The 21303-nt window shown below is 41.8% G+C and overlaps 2 protein-coding genes across 3 annotated transcripts in view; one reads left to right on the forward strand and one right to left on the reverse strand.

Moving 5' to 3' along the window:
• The window catches only part of LOC143293552 (integrin alpha-4-like), a 70242-nt gene that overhangs the window by 22518 nt on the left and 26421 nt on the right, over positions 1-21303 (forward strand). For both annotated transcript variants that reach the window (XM_076604487.1, XM_076604486.1), the window contains 9 exons: positions 15747-15877; positions 16616-16731; positions 17078-17284; positions 17719-17767; positions 18349-18435; positions 19116-19198; positions 19767-19820; positions 20543-20680; positions 21137-21245. In XM_076604487.1, coding sequence (XP_076460602.1) covers positions 15747-15877; positions 16616-16731; positions 17078-17284; positions 17719-17767; positions 18349-18435; positions 19116-19198; positions 19767-19820; positions 20543-20680; positions 21137-21245 — 974 coding nt within the window. The remainder of the gene's footprint in view (positions 1-15746; positions 15878-16615; positions 16732-17077; positions 17285-17718; positions 17768-18348; positions 18436-19115; positions 19199-19766; positions 19821-20542; positions 20681-21136; positions 21246-21303) is intronic.
• LOC143294246 (mitochondrial GTPase 1-like) lies at positions 12227-14857 on the reverse strand. Its single transcript, XM_076605677.1, has one exon. It carries the CDS (start codon positions 14759-14761, stop codon positions 13787-13789), a length of 975 nt encoding a protein of 324 aa, XP_076461792.1. The 5' UTR covers positions 14762-14857; the 3' UTR covers positions 12227-13786.

Consider the following 21303-nt stretch of genomic DNA (forward strand, 5'->3'; position numbering starts at 1 on the left):
GTGTGTGTGTGTGTGTGTGTGTGTGTGTGTGTGTGTCATGCGCGCGTGCTTGTGCTTGGATCAGTATAAAATGACATTGGTTATCGTCATAAAACAACTGAAAAGGCATGTAAGACGCAGTCATACACAAGAACTTGATAAAGTTGAAATTTGCTGATGAAAAAAAAAACCTGAAAATGAGAAGAAGAAGAAGAAGAATGGTGCTCAGTTTATCTTCAGGTCCTCCACGTGAACAGAACAGAGTTAAGCAAGAGACTTACTTAAACAGTGAAGTGATGTTCGTCCTTCGGATTCGAAGATGACCATGGCTTCAAAAATCAGATGGAAAATCGGGTCTGGAGTGGTTAGTGATACTGAACAGACTCCACGAAAACGGAGTGAAGTTGCCAACGCGGACGGGTAAAAAAAGGATAAGCCGAGTGATTTTCCGGAGTTGCATCCCACAAAAACAGAACAGCATGGAGATTCACTGAGATTACGGAATCAGGCTGTCGATTGTACGATGGTCAGAGATTAACAGTTTTGAATTTCAGACCAAGTTGTTAGAAGCATGGAGTTGAGATGCCAGCTGCACAGACAGTCTCCCACAGATGCTAAGAAAGCAGCTCAATAATAACTCAGGGGCAACCTTCCCTAAGATAACACCGCTCCCTGGCCCCCCATACCTCCCTGCCATCCCACCCCCCCTTTGCCCCCTTCGCCCTACCCCCGACCTATATAAAAATCAACACGAGCTGCAGGTAAAGAAGAGAGAGAACCATTGAAGAAAAAAGCATAAACTATTACAGTGCTGTGAAAACAAAGATCGGAGGGTGGGGGGTGGGGGGGGGGGATGGGGTGAAGCAGTAACAGTTCTCTAAAGCCATAGATAGATACCTAGGGGGGTGGGGGGGGGTGGGGGGGCAGATCCTCTACTCGAGTTTTCTCCCTTCAAGGCATCAAGTTCGTGTTGACATTCCTGGCTCATCACGACGCCTGTGTACTTTTACTTCCTGGTCGTTTGAGCTGGTTGAGAAAAAAAAATACAGGTGGAGTTGATAGCTGGTGAGAAGAATATCTGGAACAGACTGTGTAAGAGATGAGTTATTTGTTTTTTCGTGACTGTAGCAGAGTCAGGAAACAGTGTACTCCATCTCATTAAAGAACACTTGGGAGAGCTACAGGTAAGAAACATTCCATCCACTGTGGGTTACAGTGGAATCAAAACAAATTGAAATTAAGCAAAGCATAAAAAAATAACTCTTTTAAAGGCCAGAGATCATAATATGATAATAATAATAATAATGGTATTTATATAGCGCTGAATCTTGTGCAGAGACAAATCAAAGCGCTTTCGCACCAGTCATTCACACGCATGCATAACTCTAAAACTGGAGAAACTGAAGACAAGGAAGAGGCAGGGAAGGGAGGCTATTTTGGGAAGAGGTGGGTTTTAAGGCCAGACTTGAAAGAGCTGAGTGTGGAGACTTGACGAAGCGAAAGAGGAAGTTCATTCCAATTGCAAGGTCCAGAGAAATAATATGGTTAAAAGTTAATGGTCTCACAGCGTTTTACAGCCATCGGGACAGTCAGTGAATTGACTTCCACTGTGTCTAAGGCTCGGCAAAGGAAAGCGAGGCCAAGTCATCTCTTTCCGTCGTTTTAACCTTCCCCAACCAAAGCCGGCTATAGGTACTCGTTCATACCTCGACACCTTGATGGAGTGAGGAAAACCGGGGTAATGTGTCTTTCCCTAGGACACCGCACTTTGCCGAAACAAGGCCTGGAAACCCTGATCACTGGTGAACTGGGGATCAAGTAGTCCAACGCCTAACCGATTGTGCAACGGCGCTTCCAGGGACCATAATAATGACCAGCTGCTAATTTCAAACGATCTACAATAACATGATCATGGTGAAAAGGCCCATTTTCTTCATGGAAATAATAATAACCAAAATCAAATTGATGAATATAACAAGAGGGTGGTGTAATTTTCGTGTCAAAATGATAAATTTTGATGGTTATGATACCGCATTCGTCCATAAAATAATGTCGGCTGTGCAATGATAGCCTGCTGTAGAACCAATACATCTACACCCTTCCACGTTCCTGTAACATTATGCATAAACCACATAAATGTGGAGGGAAAACCTGCCAATTTCAGTATAATCAATTCTGCGTTTTTCCGGCATCAATATGACAGAGAAGCCTGCTGAGGCTGTAAACGCCGTAGGTATGAATGGGTTAACACTTATAAAAGTAGCATTCTGAGTGATGTGCAGGTTAGTGATAATACTGAACTTGATGGATGTGGGAGTGCCTGTATCACATATGTGCGTGTGGTGGAGGGCTTGGGGGCGGGGAGGTGTTTGATTGTTTTTCTGGATGTTGCCATTGCAGCGACAATTCCCCCACTTGTTAGTTGCTGCTGTTTATTGTTTTTTATTCCTGGGTTTCTGGAAATCTGCGTTTTTGTAGTTTCCTGTTTCCTATCAGTCTAACAGTGAGCCACCCTCATCCCCGATTCTTTCTTTTTATATACGTCGCTTCCCAAGTTTTGACATGTGTGCACGACTGTATGTTACTATCTTTGGTCGTGTGTCATCCCCCCCTCTCTCTCTCTTTCTCTCTCTGTCTCTCTGTCAGGCTCGTGTGTGTGTGTGTGCGTGAGAGAGAGAGAGAAAGTGTGTGTGTGTGTGTGTGTGTGTGTGTGTGTGTGTGTGTGTGTGTGTGTGTGTGTGTGTGTGTGTGTGTGTGTGTGCCAGTGTGCTTCAGGCGATCGTTCTCTGCCCTCAGCTGTGACATAACAAACAGATTGATAGATGTTGAGTTGATGAGACGATTCTGCCTCTCAAGACTGAATGAAGCCCCTCCTTCTGCTACTCCCAGAGCTCTCCCCCCCATACACACACCCCTCGTCGCCCCCCCCCCCCCCCCCCGGACCCCCACTCCACCCCCCCAACCCCCACCCCCAGCTTCCCCACTCTATACCTCCTCCCCGAGCCCCTCTTCTCCTCCTCCATCCCCACCATGCCACCCCACTAATCCTCCATCACTTTTTTTCTCCTTCCGGCTTTCCTATTCGTCCCCCTCCTCTTCTCCTCCCTTTTCTTCTTCTCCTTCTTCTTCTTCTGCGCCTCTTCCTCCGTCTTCTCCTCCTCTTCATCATCTTCCTTCTTCTCCTTCTTCTTCTTCTTCTTCTTCTTCTCATCTTCCTGTTCCTTCATCATCACCATCATCATCATCATCTTCATCCTCTCCCCCTATCCTCCCCCTTCTTCTCCATCGAGTCCTCCCCTCTCTCTCTCTCTCTCTCTCTCTCTCTCTATTTCACGTGCATGCATATTATGGATCTCAATGTTTCCTTTTCTTTCTATCTTTTTTTTTCTTTTTTCTTTTAACCCTGGGAAACCGGAAGAAACGGCACTCATCAGCCCAATCTCCAACAGATACAGTGGACTAGCTTCCTTATCTTTGGCACCGTTGGTCTACTTCCTCTGTATGTGGAGCGTCAGTGTGTGTGACGGCTGTACCCCCCCAGAGAACGTAGGAGGTCTACCAGCTAGCCTGTACGGAAATCTTTCTCGACTACAGACTGTCCGAGTCCACGGTGTCTGACTGAACCTTTCTCTGCGGTGCTTCGTACCGTATCGGGGGAAACATGCAGGCGTATCCATCTAATCATCATTATATGGTCGGATTAGAGGGAAGCATAGGTGTGTGTGTGTGTGGAGGGGGTGTACGGAAGTGGGATTGGGTTGTAGGGTTGGGGGGGGGGGGGGGGGGGGGGGGGGGGGGGGGCGGGTGCCTGGTTGAGGGTCGTGATTAATTGCAGCTATTTCATCGGCTCCGGTTCTGTTCTGCTCCGTGTACTGCACGCACTGACGTCTTCGTCTGCTCGGTACCATCTTTTGATAAGGAGTGGGTGTTTAGGACGTGATGAAAGAAGCGGGGAGAGAGGGAAGGAGGTGGTGGTGGTGGTAGGTAGAGAGGAGGGAGGAAGAGATGAAGGGATTGGGGAGGCGGGGGGTGGGGTGGGGGGGGGGGGGGTAAAAGAGTAGAGCCAACTTACCATGGCACGGCTCTTTGTGGAGTGCTGAAGGAAATGTCACACAGAACAACACAGTCAGGGACACAGAATGGCACAGACACAGACACAGAAACACACAGGCACACACACACACACACACACACACACAGAGTCAGTCAGTCAGTCAGTACTCACACACACTCACTCGCGCGCGCACGCACGCACGCACGCACGCACACACACACACACACACACACACACACACACACACACACAAGCATGCACGCTCGCTCTGTCTCTCTCTGTCTGTCTGTCTGTCTGTCTCTCTCTCTCTCTCACCAACCCCCCCACATACACACTGACTCGCACTGTTCAGCCAGCAGACTATAAAAGACAAAATGCAGCAGAAACCGGAGAAGATGGTGCACAACTTGCCAAACTCAATGACAGCTCAGATTATGATTTTATTTTATTTTCTTTTTTTACGGCTCCATTCGTTTGTGATGATTGTGTTCTCTCTGTTTCTGATAAGACTTGACACAACCACCACCATCATCATTACCACATCCATCCCCACTCCCCCCCACCCCCACCCCAATCCCCCCGCCCCGACCACACCGCCTTTTTTCTTCTTCTTCCTTTTTTTTTCTTCTTTTTTTTCTTTCTTTTTTTCTTTCTGTTTTTTTTTTTTTTTTTTTTTAACCAAGCAGCGCTAACTTTGAGAAGACAGACGACTTGTTTTCTGACAAAATACGTCAAACTGGCAGAACGAAATGCTGATACTGTTATGATACGGGAAGGAAAAGGAGAGCAGGAGTGTGTGGGGTGGGTTTCAAATACGGCCACAACATGAATGAGACTCTGTTTGTAGGGAGTTTCTTTTCTTTCTTTTATTTTCTTGGTTTTCACTGTGATGAGTGCGTCGTCACAGTGCGGTGCTACTTATGTGTGTGTGTGTGTGTGTGTGTGTGTGTGTGTGTGTGTGTGTTTCAGTGCCTCTTATCACTTTGTTTTCCAAAACGAAGTCAGTGGATATTTATGCAAAATGTTGCCAAAGACACCTCTTGTTCTCATGAACATGAAAGTATGAATCTGAAGTGGCACTGCAGCTGTGGCTACTCGGTGCATTCAGTAGCTCGTAATTGATTTCCAAATGGATGAGTACAAAGCTGTATTGTATTGTATTGTATTTATTGTATTCTATTGTGTTTTGTTGTGTTGTGTTGTAATTGTCTGCAGTCCCGATTAAACCGGCGGGGTACAAACCGAACTAAATTGCTGTGTGTGTGTGTGTGTGTGTGTGTGTGTTGTTGTTGTTGTTGTTGTTGTTGTACGCTAAGTTTCCTTTGCGTTAAGAATTTTCTTAAATCTACGCTAATTCGATAGACCTTGGAACATTCTTGAAGCAAAGCTGCCAGAATCGTTTATGCAACCCAACTCTGGCACGGATCCTGGAAGCCAGTGATGCTATCAACCAGTTCACGTCATTTACAGTCGGAGACAGAATGTCATCATTTTCCTCTGAGAACGTCAATCACCCACTCTGTTCAGACCGCGAAACGGCTGATTATAGCCTGTGTTATTGCCCAGCTTAGATTTTCCTTTCGGAATTTCTGATACGCCCATGCTGCCTAATGGAGCACATCACTGACAGATCAAGTTTTCAGCGATGGCCGCAAGATAAAGCACGATTCAGTCTCTCTCTCTGTCTCTTTTTTTTTTTCTTCTTCTCTCTCTCTGTTTTTTTCTCACCCCATTTTGTCGAATCTGATGAGCTTCCAAGAAAAATATGCGAGCGATGGGGCATCTTGCGACTGAAATAGTTCTAACAATATATGCCTTCATTTCAACAATTTCTCACACAACTCGCGCGTGCGACACACACACACACACACACACACACACACACATTTATTCATCTGTGGTTGTCAGTCACCATCCTTAGTGACGTATTACATTCCACAAACTGAATACCGAGTCCAGTACGGCAGCAAAACAACAGCGAGAAAAACAATGACTTGGTGTTCGACCAGAAAAGTAAACACGTCATGATACTATGGACAGTATTCTGGACAAGTACTATTTTCCTCGCAGCTGCTATAGCACCGGACAAGGTCACAGGGAAACAGGCTAGTCACTGAAAAACAAACACGTTTTGTTGTGTTGCCAGTTCCGCTTTCTGGTCACAACAGAACTCTGGCTGCTCTCCCCTTGATATTTGAATACGTTTCATGCATTATATCATGTGGCAAACGTAAGTTCTAACTGATATTAGCAGCAAAACAACATACATGTGGTAAACGCGAGTTCTGATAATTATTAGCAGCGAAACAACATGTAACATATGTGGCAAACGAGAGTTCAAACTGATAGTAGCAGCAAAACAACATGTAGCCTTTGTGGCAGACGCGAATTCTGATACCAGCAGCAAAACAACATATGTGTGACAAACACGAGTTGTTACTGAGATTAGCAGCAAAACAACATGTATGTGACAAACACGAGTTCTTACTGAGATTAGCAGCAAAACAACGTGTGTGACAAACACGAGTTTTTACTGAGATTACTGAGCAGCAAAACAACACGATGTGTGTGACAAACACGAGTTCTTAACTGAGATTAGCAGCAAAACAACACGGTGTGTGTGACAAACGCGAGTTCTAAATGATATTCGGGGCACCAACTGAAAACGACTAACATGAGTAGGCATACTTTTTGAATATTTTTGAAATTCATCCTTCCTTCCTACCCCTCCCAGTCCCCCCTTCATCCCCACTCCCACCTCCAGCTACGGCCTTTCTTTCACAAAGGCCGCCATGATCCAACACCCTGTCCATACTCAGTATCGTAAAGAAAAACAACCAACGAAAGCAGACTTGCAGGCTTATCGACGCACAATCAAAGCTCTTTGAAGCAGCGGCCAGAAAGCTTATGAGAATAATTAAGACGCTTTATGAGATGCAGACGACGACGACGAGAGACGAAACAGAACTGTACAGCTCAGTGTATCACCGTAAACAGAGAGAAGAATCATGCAGTGGACGGTGTCAGTTTACCCATTCAGGGGTTTATATTATCAGAGACGTATGAATTTGCCCTTTTTTTTTCTCTTCCCACACACATAGAGGCCAGTTTTCCTGACCACACAGGATACTATCAGTCCTCTTGAGCGGCGCCTCTGCCATTATCTCAAGTGGACAGAATGCCATGTGTGTAGTTAGGTTCACGAGTTCTCGGTATGCTTCAGCTAAAACAAAAAATGGCATCTCCCTTTAACCCTTTCAGCGCCAGTCAGTTTAGAGTACAACATTCCCTTGTGGTATAATCGCTAAGAATAGCTGGGGATTCCCCCTGCGATGTATAGAAAATATGGCCTATCCTACCACCGAACATTAAGAGCAGTAGGTTCATGGATAACAGACCAAAGAATGGTCACCTTTCAGTGACATGGGTCCTCTACCACGCCTGTGCATAAATGCGAGCTTGGCGGTGAAATGGTTAACTGAAAAGAAAAGTCCATTTTCTGAACTGACCCAGGGTATTGCATTGCATTGTATTGTGTGTATTGTTTGGTATGGTATGGTATAACACTTTAGTCACAACTATACTTTTCTCTGCGGGAAATTCGGGCTGTTCTCCCGTGGAAGGATGCGAAACCGTAACACGGCGCCACATTTTTTTCAGTTCTGCCTGCAGATGAATGTACCTGTCAAAGTGGAATTTTGTACAGGATTATATCAGGGACAAGTATCTTGCTGACCTTGGGCTGCTCAGTCTTTATACCTAAGATCGCTAAGTCCATGATGCACACGGGATAGGACTAGTACTCACTGAGATTGCCACAAATTCTCATGGTGGAGCCGGGGGGGAGTAAACTTCATGTTTCTTGCTGGAATCGAACCCGGAGTCGCTCGCATCCTAGTTGGGCACATTGCTTCTTGGCCACTGTTTCACTGCATATTAAATATTACATGCATTGCAAATGTTAAGTATTCGTGTTTAGAGCCAACTACATCACATTTCTCTGACTCCCGGCTAACACATGCTGAAGCTGCGTGATGGAAGTTCTCATGACTTAGAGAGCAGCATGTACTGTGTATCAGTGATTGTGTTGTCTTAAAAGTGTGTGCCAAGTAAAGAAAAGAGAAGGCTTCATCCGGAACTGTCGAACATCAAGGACGATTGATTCGGGAACTTAGTCTACAGGTTTCAGTGACTGAGGAGGCGTCACTGCGTTCGGACAAATCCATGAATGTATGGTGCTACACCACGTCTGCTAGGCAGATGCCTGGCAACCCAGCGCGTTTGTCAGGCCTTGAGTGCATGCATATATATTTGCGTACTTATCAGAGTGAATTTCTTCGACATCATTTTGCCAGAGGACAACCCTTGTGTTGCCATGGGTTCTCTTGCAGTGCGCCAAGTGCGTGCTGCACACGAGACCTCTGTTTATCGTCTCATCCGAATGACTACACGCCGGCTCAGTTTGATTTTCCAGTCAAACTTGGGAAAAAGGGTGAGAGCAGGATTCGAACCCTATACATACCCTCATAGACACTGTCAGTATCGCACCTTCCACAATCTACAGGGTTCACAAAAGCTGGCATGTTTTCATTATAAAATGTTGTTGTTTTTAATCGAGATGATTTTAATATACCAGCCGAATATGGTCGACCTGTGGCCTGTCACTGTGCACCACCAACAGTTTGAATATATTCTGGAAAATCGTTGTTTAAGGAAAAAAAAAAAAAAAAAAAAGTTAGACCTATACCCGGCGGTGGTTTATGAACATAGCTGTAGTTATTCATTGTGAACAAAAATTAAGATAAAACTAAAAGGAAGTACTTGGGGTCATGAGTGGTGCTCTTTACACTGGCTGCGTGCACCGCTATTTGCGGGAAAGTCTGCATCATTTCAACATTCCCCTGAGAAGAAAAGTGTACAAGTTTCCAATATTTTATTGGCCCTTCTTTGTGTCAAACCATATATTCGCATTTCCCCCTGCTTCTTTTTTATATATTTTTTTCATTTTTTAATATCTCCCCCTCTCTCTCTTGAATCTATTGCTCATCAGAGACCATTCTCGAACTGCACTCGTTTTTTATTGTAATCCCAATTGTCGTTCCATTTGTCGACGGATTTTCTTCAAGTTTTGCCTTCTTTCTTTGTGTTATTTTCGATTTTTTTTTTTTTTAATTAGTGACAAGTACAACCACTGATGATTCATTTAAAAGCACAGCTACGCTCAGTGACGGAAACTGAGAACACTCCGGCTGTGAAGAATATTTATGTTGGAAAACACGGTATGACGAAGATGGCTATTAGCCTAAATTTGATAATGACTGTGAAGAGTCTGAGATTGGAGCCAGTCAGGAGAGGAAGAGCTAGAAGGGTGAGGATGGGACTGAGTACAACGTTGTTGGGTTTGTTTTTGGTTGTTTTTTGTTGTTGTTGTTGTTGTTGTTTTAAACTAGCGATGAATTACTAGAAGACTGAGGATGGGACCGAGTACAACTTTTTTTATTATTATTTTTTTTAAACAAGTGATGAATTAATAAAGTTATCCGCAATGCACGAATGCTAATAATGTTTGAGTACTGGTATGGTATATGCGAGTGCCATACTTTTGACTGATACCGACTGATACTGACGCGGGCGTACGCGCATGCAATTGTTCTGCAAGTTGATACAGGCACTTGCACACTGAACCGACCAACACACATGCGAGCATTTCACATTAGAGACACAGAGAGAGGGGGGAGAGATGAGAAAGATGACACACATTCACCATGCATGCAGACGTGCGCTCACACGTTACAACTCTTGACAGGCTGGTGTTAAAGAGAGAGAGAATATCAGGGTGGCTGTATCAGTCATAACTTGAAACGGATTTCAGCAGACAGAACCCACGTATGCCTACATACAGACCACTGAGCTGAATATGATATATTGAGCTTGATGATAGAGACTATTGCTCACCGAGTTAAGGACAAATTACTGCAAAGATCACGGGACCGGCCGATCAACATTTTGAACGGTTCCGCAGAAACAGCTACACACACACACACACAGCCTGAGTCAGTGGTGGCATTTTCAGCTGGCTTTCTCTTTCGTGTGAGCTTCATTACCGCAATCAGGCATGACTCCCCAAATGGCCCCACTGACGAGGAAGGGGAGAGGTGGGAGAAGTTTACGAGGGGAATAGGGGGCATTCTGACGAGTGGAGGACGAGGGGGGCATTCTGCTGCAGGCAGGTGGCCAGCAGACTGCCAACGCTTAATTAAAACAGAAAAGTAATTACTTCATGTGTGTGGACTGAGCCCACTGGGACCTCTGACCCAAACACAGCAGCAACCCTTACTGGCCATGATGCAGCCAGTGTCAGGGGAAATGCCATGCACTGCTTGCTTACCGGTGCTGTCCATCAGATGAATCCATGCTAGAGAGAGAGACAGAGGGAGGGAGAGGTGTTTAACTTGACAACAATCAAGCAGACCGCTGTTAATTTTGATTAAACAAAGGCACACAACTCAGCGCTGAGTAATGCAACAGCTTGAAGTTGTGTGCCATTGTTTCACAGAGACTTTCGAGTAACATGTACTCTTTGTTGTTCAATAAAATAATGACAATGAAAAATGCAACCCTCTTCACCGCCATTTGTTGGCGATGACGTCGGAATTAAAAATTCATGTGAATTAACTGCCTTCCCCCTCCTCTCCTACCTTTTCAACGATGACACTCAATGTAAAAATGCTTAAATTACAAAATATCTACAATCAACAGTATGAGTGATTGGACATTAGACAAAAATTCCCTCCTTCGCCACCATAGTCAATGTGATACGACATAAACAGGCCAACAGTGAAAGAGCAAGGAAAATACACGAAGTGAACAACGTACGAGCTGATGAATGAATGAACGAGCTATAAGCCCAAAATGTAAATAAGGAAATGTAGTGCCCCCAAATCTGTTGACAACCTCGGCTCTCTAAAAAAGCACAGAGGAAATGTGCCGTTTCCTTTTAAAGTGGTTTCGGAAATGGGGCGTCTCCAGTTCATAGTGACGTCATTTTGCCGACAGAGGGGGGAAAAAATGTTGCGAGTTTTGGGCATGAGTCGTTAACGATCCTATCATATCTGAAAGAGAATACATGTTTGTTTTTATCAACACTGCTTCTCAAGGCTAAACTCAAGTCACTGAGTGCTGCGTTTACAAATTGTGATGAGAGTTCAGTCAATGGGTACAGTTGATGTTTTACATGTGGAACGACATGTTTGTGATGTTTTTTTTAATGATATGCCGCAGTGGAAGATCGAGGAAATCTGTGTGCGTGCATGTGTGCACATGCATGCTTGTAGGCATTGACACAAAATATAATATATGTGCAAGCGCGTCAGTGTGAGACTGAAACAGAGATGAGAGAGTTTGACACAATTTTAGTATGTCGTGTGTTACAGAGAGCGCATGAGTGAGTGTGTACATATGTATACATGTGTATTCAACTATCTCTGAATGGTGTGTTTATTCACATCTTTCTGCTTTTACATGCATTACTGAAAGGTGGAGGAGGAAGGGTTGGAAAGGGAGAGAGAGATTTTTGGGGGGCAATATCTACATTCTCCCCTCATGACAGAATGAGTTGTGTTCACAAGGTGTGGAAGTTCACTCTGCCAGTCACACAGAGGAGTGGAGGGGAAGAAATGTGGATTTTATATATATAGCCAATTCTTTGTATACTGTACATGTTTGACTCAGAGCATATGACTGAGAGTGGCTGTGTATACATTACACATGTCATAATACCGCAATAATAATACCACATAATACCACATGTCGTAATACTATGTATTACAGTATAGTATCTACTTCTGTGTGTGTGTGTGTGTGTGTGTGTGAAACTGATGTTGAAAGAACTAAGTTTAATTATAAAATAGAGTGTAAACTGTATACTTTTGCTGAAGTATTGGACATTCATTTCAAAGTAGACATGTATACAAATGTACTCTTTATGTGATCTTCAACTAATAAATCCTCATTCCTGTATTTAATTTTAACAGAACAACCTTTGTAAGCTAGCAAAAGATGGTGAATTACAATAGATTTGATATTATTATGTTTTACAGACATTAAGTTCACCTACTGATTTATATCAAAACACGCAAACACACACACACACACACACACACACACACAAAACCATCACCACTTGACTTCTGTTTGTGAGCTGTATTCCCAGTCCCATTTTTAATCATCTTTAATTTTCAAATTAACAAAGGCACAACAAACTTGGTACAAGTGGGGGGTTGTACTCCATCATTCATGTAGCTGCAGACCTACATTTTTTGTTGTTTTTAAGGAGGAGGGTGTATGAACAATGGGAGTGTTCATTAACTTTTTCCATGACCCACTGACATAGATTACAGCATCTTCAAAATAAAAAATGTGATATTTTTTATATTACCCATAATATATACACTGACATACACAGAATGGGATTTAGGGGAAAGTAGTGTGTCAATGTGAGTAGCAGATTTGCATACATTACATGTAAGTTGACCTGGTGACTGGAAAAATGTTCACCCTTAACCCATCATGCACTGCTGAATCCCAGAGTGCTTCAATTCAAACCACAGACCCATCAACCCATGGGACAGAACTGATGGCTACTGCTCTCTTGTTACCAATGCAACAAACATGTATACAGACATGTAGTATGTAGTATGTAATATATATACAGATGGTGATCCATCTCGGTACATTAGTACTTGTGCAACTATTGCTACTAATGCTAGGTATTGCAGTAAAACCTGTATCATCAGCACATTTTGCACAAAACAGAATTTTCACAAACTCCACGCTTCTCTGAAATCATCAGAGATTTAATCAGTGAACACACATTAATTAAGACTTGGCCCAAGTCAGTGGGTGCACAAACTGCACCACTCTCACTTTCTTCTTCTTTCTCATTTCATTTCCCTCTCTACCCCAGCCTTCACTGTGTGTGTGTGTGTGTGTTTTCATGCTTCCTGCTCTGTCACTCTCTTTGTCTCCCTGTGCTTTCGTACATATGTTTATATGTAGGGCTTCAACAGTTCAAGGTTGTCTCTTCCTCTTTCATTGTATTGATTATGATGAAATATAGATCTGTCTTAATCAATCAATGTCCTTCCCAGTTTATATATATATATATATAAATTAAATTGTGCCCACCTTTTCTTCCCTCTCTTTCTTCAGAACTGCCAGTAGCAAAGTATAGATAAATATCTCTGATCTGTTTGTCCCTCTGATTCTCCTTTTTGTCTGTTCCATCTCATCTTGTCAAAGGTCATCTCTATCAGCTGATCATTAACAAACAAAAAAGTAATGTTACAAATCGTTAAAAATGAGTGTGTGTGAGTACGCACAGACAGGAAAAGAGACCAGAGGATGAGAGGTAGGGGAAGGAGGGGAGTCAGGTAAAGAAAAAAGAGAACTCAAAAAGAAAAAGGTTGGGTTGGCTTTATCTGGATACTATGAAATATGGCCATACACAGGGTTGTACTGAACATAGCAATTGTGTGTGAGTTTGTGTGTGTGTGTGTGTGTGTTGAGGTTGTTTTTTTCTTTGTTGTTTTGTTTTTCCCCCTGATCCCACAGAAAGCCAAAAGGACAAATTCTGTATATTTACACATGAGTGGCAGAATCATCAGGACTGACAGGAGACTGGTGTTACTTGATACAAAGAGTTATCACACAGTGAGTGAATATTTACAACAAAAAAGAAAAAAAAAAAAGGAATCACATGTCATCATCCAACATAATATGTCCCAGCTGTCCAGTCCTGAATGCTTTGAGGACACTTAATGCAGCAGTATGAAGATCAGGCTTTATGACTATCTGATTTGTTGCTAGGTCTTTCACACGAAATAGCTTGTTTTGGTTGTGGGCAACCTTTGTCAAAAACACCATCACATTATCTTCAGGTTCACTCAAACCAAAAAAGTCAACGTAACCAAAGTGTCCTCTTTTGTTCAACCAGTACAAGAGATAGTCCACCACATTTTCCTCCCCAACCAGGTGATCAGGGACGCAGGAACACAGCGCCAGACGCATCCCGTTTTCAATGTCAGGAATCTTGGGTGTCAGGATTCCTGGAGTGTCCACAATGTACACAGGAGGGTTGCTGTCCACTTTGATCTTGTTGGACACGTGACGGGTCACACCTGCTTTATCTCCAACCACCACAGCTTTTCCCTTCTTCTTCATGTTTGCCCACCTAACTGCATTGATAAAAGTGGACTTGCCCACATTTGGCACACCAATGACCATAGCGCTGTACTCATTCAGACCTTCCCTGTTGTATCTTGGTCTGGAGTCTGTTAAATCTTTTACCAGTGGCAAGATCTTTTTCCTCAGAAGATTACTTTTTTCAAACTGTCGCAGGTCAGTGAAAAACACACTGTCCACACCTTGCTGTGTCAGTTTTTCCACAGTTTTGAGCTCCGTCATCTTGTCACGATCAACAAGATCTGTTTTGTTTAGGAGCAAAATGTGACTTCGCAGTTGGATGAAGCTCCGAAACTGTGTGTCTCGGCCAGAAAACGGAATGCGTGCATCGTGGATCTCAATGACACAATCAATGTCTTTCAAGCGAGCCTGCATCTGTTCCAAACCTTTGTGCATATGCCCTGGAAACCAGCGTAGAACGTTTACATCTGTCAAGTTAAACTTTGATCTGAACGAACGAGCAGCTCCAGTCACTCGCCCAGCCATATTCACGACAACAGTATGTCCTACACAGTTAGATTATTTCACTGTCTTTCCACAATCACTTTTCAAACGCACACACTCGCTGGTAGTTGCTGGAAGTCGCCATCTTGCCGGAAGTTATTTTATTCTCATGCGGTACGGATGAAAAAAAAGTGGTTCGGACCGTGGATTCGCTGCCTTGCATTCCCCCCTGAAAAATAACTCTCCTCTTTTTTGGTGGGATTGGCAACCAACGTGGACATGCCGACGAATAGATGTTGCACTACACAACTGTAACTAGGTTGCTGTTTATAGAAGAAAAGATGTCGGGAAAACAACAATTCGCAGGCCCAATGCTTTTCAAGACACCAGTTCAAGTGCTGTTCCCATGCCTAAGACGTTGTTTCTGCTGTTTCTATCTGTTTCTTTGACTCCCCGTACCCCTCACGCACCCCCCCCCCCCCCCCTCCCTCTATCTCTCTCTCTCTCGTTACTGAGCTTCAGGCAAAAGATAAAAACTGATCTGCACCAGTTGTAAAAACTGTTCTTTAAAAACAATAATCTGCATTTTTTTTCTTTACCTTTTTTCTTTCCTTTTTTTCTTTATGTCATACTTCTTTTGTAAGACATCTTCATTATCATAACAGTGGATGCTTCAGTTATTTTTGTTTGTTTTTTAGTATGTAGCCATTGTTTCACTGTAGAACGAGTATATCTAATTAGTTTATTATCGGATAGATTTATTATATTTTTAGATACAATGTAAAGTTTAAAAATTATTTGATGTGATTTTTGTTGTATATTCTTTTCTGTGTATAGTTTTTATGTTTGTATATGTGTACATGTGTGCTTGTGTGTGTGTGTGTGTGTATGTGTGTGTACTTGTGTGAATGTATGTCCATGCGTGAGCATGGACAATCATATACCTATGTGTGTGTATGTGTATATATATATGTGAGAGTACATGAGAAAAAACATATAATTCTTCATGACTGGCTGTAATTGACAGGATCCTTGTTGGAGCCCCAAATGCAGAAGATTCGAGCGTGGGTGGTGGCACCATTCGTCGTCCAGGGGCCCTTTTCCAGTGTAACTGGCAGTTCCGCAGCAGCTGTCGGCCCATTCTCATCGATAAGACTGGTTTGTAACTCTTGACTTTTTTTTTTTTATAGTAATTTATTGAAGCTGTAGTTAAATTCTCCTTCTTTACAGACAGCCAACTTCATAGTTAAGAATTTGCCACACTGGAGAGGGGCATGGGAAGTAGTAGCCAATGGTTAGTCAGGAAACAATGATAATGATGAAAATGATAAGGATTAGAATGATAAATAGAAGAAAAATGTTAATAATGATAATTCAAATAATGATAACAATGATATACTACTGTTACTAGTAATACTACTAGTACTACTACTACTATTGATTTATAATGATAATACTAATACAATAAATAAATGAATGAATTGGAGTGACTAATGGGCAGAAACTAGTTCACAATGTTACAAGCATAAAGAATTTCTTACTTAATGCAGCATATATTCAGCACTCAGAGAACTGATTACTTTTCATTGGACATGTTACAGTTCTTGTTTGTGGGTGTGGGTATGTTTTATTTTTACCTGTGAGATGAGAAATGGGTTTGATTTGTTTTTCTTGGTGGTAGTGTGTTGTGGTTATTGTTGGTTTTATTTTGTTTTGTTTTCTCTGTGTGTGTGTGTGTGTGTGTGTGTTATTTTTCATGTGTTGTTGTTGGTGTTGTTGTTGTTGTTGTGTGTGTATTTTAAGACAGTATAGATTCAGGGGTAGGGTTTTTTCTGACAAAGTAACATTCAAAAGTAAATTATTTCTCTCTTCTTTTTTTTTTCTTTTCTTTTTCAGGGAATGAAAAGCAAATTATACCCAAGCACAAAAACATAACTGTTGTGAACAAAAAGGATTTCCAGTGGCTTGGTGCATCTGTTGACGTCAATTATTATGGCAACGAAAACGTTGTGGTGAGTCTCTCTCAGTCTCTGCCTTTCTGTATGTCTTTATTTCTGTCTTTCTCTTGATCTCTGCCTGTTTGTCTGTGTCTGTGTGTGTGTGCGCATGCATGAGTGGGCATGTGTGTGTGTGTGTGATGTGTTTTTGCATATTTGTGTACATATATATGTATGTGTGCGAATGTTAAAATATGTACTTGAGTGTTGATATATGCACATATATTATACATATTGATATGCACTGGTTTTGTTCTTTCTTTGTTGTTGTTATTGTTGTTTGTTGTCTTTTTTTTTAACATCATTTATTTACATTCATCTTCTCCTTTCTACTTACATGACCTCTCTTTTCAAACCCCAGGTATGTGCACCACGGTGGAAAGATGGAGAGTATGAAGTTCAGGGCCACGTCTTTATGAACGGCTTGTGTTATGAAGCCAGTAAAGAGTTGGACTTCAATCCCAGCAGTCCATGGCCAGTCTTGGACAGTCGCCACTTGCAGATCCATTCCCGTGGTCATCTGGTGTACGCTATGGGCAGCGTTGGAACCTCGGCTCATTATTCCAAGGTATTGTGGGTACTCAAGGTGTTGTGGGTATTTGGGGTGTTAGGGGTATTCAAGGTGCTATGGGTTTTCAGGGCATTACGAGTGATGTGTTGTATGAAATATTCTGTGCTGTGTGTGTGCGCGCATGTGCGTATGCATGAATGTACATGTGTATGTTTGTGTGTGTGTGCTCCTGTGCATGCATGTGTGTGCCATAAGTGTGTGTGGATGTGGATGTTTCGTTCTTTGAATGTCTTTTCACTTTGAATGATATGAGACAGGTTGTGTGTGTGTGTGTGTGTGTGAAATGAAGATTATTGCTTCTCCTAATGAACTCTTTTTGAAAAAAATTAACAATGAGAAAAACTAATTCATACACACGTTTATTAGAAAAGACTTGTTTGTGGAATCCATAACAGCTTTTAATTTCTTTCCCTGTGTGTTGTTTGTTTCAGGATGGCTCCTTTTTACTTCTGGGAGCACCTGGCCTGAATGATTGGACAGGTGACTGTTCATTCTGTTGTGTATTTTATCAAGTAGAGACAGTTTTATGATTGTATGCAAGACATTGATGAGAGTTTTATCTGTGATCCATGAAACACACTTATTGTCCTGCCTACACGTTAGCAATGCTCAGATATCTAATCCTGATTGATCTAACCAGTTTGATCAAACCAGAGATTCAGCCTTTTAACTCTGTGTGTGTGTGTTTATGTGTGTGTGTGTGCATGCATGTGCATGTGCATGTGTATGTGTGTTCATAGGCTATCATATTTCCTTCATAAGATCTGATGTAGCGCTTGATTAAAAGCAAATTTGGGGTAAACCTTTGGTTTAGCAAACAAGTGCAGTCTTGAAGTTTACACTGGGTAGATGTAATTTTCCAAATAAAATTTTCTGTTCATCCTCAAAATGAGTTGGACAGATATTTACCAGTACTCCGGTAACTCAGATAAGTACATTTATTCAGTCTTTTTTTTTATAGTTTCTTTTTAGTTATGTTTCCATTTTTATAATTAAGTTTGCTTGAATTTGCCTTTGCTGAATGAGCAATACCAACCTTTTTTTTTTTAAACTGTTTTCAGGTGGCTTTGTTCGTATAGCAGGGGGATTACGGTCTCGTGCTAAAGTTGTTGATCCTTCCAGGAAAGTGTACAACAATTCATACATTGGTAAGTCTTTTTCCTCTTTTTCTCTCCTTTTTTTTTTTTTTTTTTCTTTTCTTTCTTTCAAGACAAGCATGGTGATTTAGGACACTAATCTTTTCTGTCTTGATTCCCCCTGTGAGCTGGGTTTTTTTTCATGCTTTTGTATAAAAGAAAAAAAAAGAGAAGAAAACAAACCTGCATCTGAAGTAGACATTGTCAGTGTCATTGTGTATTATGATTTCTAGTGAGAAGTTACAAATTAGAAATGTATACATCAACAGCATCTGCACACTTTGAAGAAAAACACACACAAAATAATACTTCTGCCAGAGAATGGCACGTTGTTTTTTTTATTCCATACTCCTTTGTCTAGTTTCTGTTGCTTGTTTCCACATGGACTGAATGCTGTAGTACACATGGACTGAACACTGAATTCACATGAACTGGATGCTGTGTAGGTACACATGAACCGAAAGTTATGTGGGTACACATGGACGAAACACTGGGTACACATGAACTGAACACTTATGGGTACACATGAACTGAAAGTTGTGTGGGTACACATGGACTAAACACTGTGTGGGTACACATGGACCAAACACTGGGTAGGTACACATGGACTGAGTGCTGTGTGGGTACACATGGACTGAGTGCTGTGTGGATACAGGTGGACTGAGTGCTGTGATGTGTCTGTCTGGATGCAGGTTACTCCATCACAACAGCACACCTGACACCAGATGCGGTGTACACACTGGTCTCTGGACCAAGAGCCGACAATGTGGGAAAGGTGATCCAAACTGCTGTGTCAAATTACTGAGGATCTTTTTGTTCAGCTGTCATCTTTTCTTTGCCATTTTTCATGCCATAGAGCATTCAGTCAAGTAGAAATTAGCTTATAAGTGTTTCATTGTACATGCACCATAACCTTCAGATTACCATCATTATGTATTTGTATTACAGTGCAAGTCAGTTTGTGTCATAAGTTACATGCGAGTGTGTGTGTGTGTGTGTGTGTGTGTGTGGTTGTGAAAGTACTTGTCTGTATGTCTATACATTTTGCATCTACAAATACATGTTAGTTGTGTTGAAAGAATTCATTTCATTATCATACATATTGTTCATATTGGCGATGTTATGCCAGTGACTTTTGTACATCACACTGCAACCACAGATGCACATGCAACAGATCTAGAAAACAATTTTCAAATTGTCATAATCATAGTCAAACATTAACACATATAAAATCATGTCCATGGTTAAGCTCCCAAGTAGATAATGTCATTTTGAAAAATTAATCATGCTTCCTCGGTGACCTTTTTTAAAAAAAAAAAATGTTTACCTGTGTCTGTTGACAGGTGATTGGCTACAACTATAAACTGGACACTGTGTTGGTCAAGGAGGGTGAACAGGTAAGCCTGTGTATGCTGTTCAGATTAGTTTGGTGTTTTTGTCCAACACAATGATAGTCACACATCTATGATTCGAAATGGTAGATTTAGTCATTTTAATACTGTTTTAACTTATCTTTTGACATTGTTTTTTGTTTCTCTTTGACTGGTTTTAAGAACGAATGGGTTTTTATCCCTGAAAGTGCCCCACTGCAGTTATCTGGGTGATAAGCAGCAGCGTTTGATTTTAACTTGATATGCCCAGTGCATCCTAAAGTTCCATTCTTAAGGCATCATGGACATATTTCTATGCATTATCGGAAGTCCTGCACTTTAACTGTTGATACTGAGGCTGAAAGAAATGCGTGTATGTAATGACTGGATACAAATATAGCTACTATTCTTGTAAAAAAAAAAAAGTAATCTTCATGTGCCCATGTAGTTCCAGAACTAGCAGCCAGAGAGAAGGTACTGGATGCATACTGACCCTTTAAAGATAAAACCCTTCTTTTATTAGCCACTGTCTTCCCACCACAAGGCAATCTGGGTATTGCCTTTATGCTAGCAACACCTCTGTCATATCCTATAATAGATAGCTCCCTTCTTCCCAGAAAACTCAGATATCAACTTCAGAAATTAGAGAATATAACTAAAAGAAACGGAACTGTGTTCGTGTATGTATTTGTTTCAATGTGATAGCACAAAAACATGACAATGTAAGTATTGTGTGTGTTGTTCCCTAGTATGGGTCCTACTTTGGAGCAGTTGTGTGTGCCGCTGACCTGAACGGGGACAAGTTAGACGACCTGCTGGTGGGGGCTCCCATGTACATGGACAAGTACGATGAAGGCAGGGTGTACGTCTACATTAACAAGGAGTTTGTAAGTCTTTGTAGTGTTGTGTATAAGGTGAATAATTCTTTCTTTTTTCCTTTTTTTTCTTTTTTTTTTTTTTACAAGGAGTGTGTTATTCTTGTGTTGTAAATTATGTGGATATGAAAAATATCTTTAATATTTTTCATACTCATACCTTATTCATGACACATGATGTTGTTAAATGCACTTCGAGCTGCATGGTAAGTGCTTTATTATCATGTGCATTATCATTGTTATTATTATCTTTTTTTCTGTGTTTTTTTTTTAAATTAAAATACAACAGTAAGCAGAGTCATTATTCATGTGTGCGCTCTATCATTCAAAGCTGTCGATCATATTATGAATTTTTGACTTTTTTCTTTTAACTCTCTTTTCCCATACATGTTTGCAAAGATGCAGCAACAAACATTTTCAAACCTTCCCAAACACCCGGTTGAACGTTAACCTGTCCTTGTCTTTCAGTTTAACCTGGAACTGATGACACCATTGCTGTCAGGATCCAACGCACCAGGTGCTCGTTTTGGTACTGCCATCACCAACCTGGGAGATATCAATAATGATCTCTTTGACGGTGAGTCCGCTTTTTGAGAGGTCTAGTTTGCGTCATCCCTGTCCATATCCTTCCACGT

Source organism: Babylonia areolata, chromosome 19, assembly GCF_041734735.1.
Source record: "Babylonia areolata isolate BAREFJ2019XMU chromosome 19, ASM4173473v1, whole genome shotgun sequence".
Lineage (NCBI taxonomy): Eukaryota > Metazoa > Mollusca > Gastropoda > Neogastropoda > Buccinidae > Babylonia > Babylonia areolata.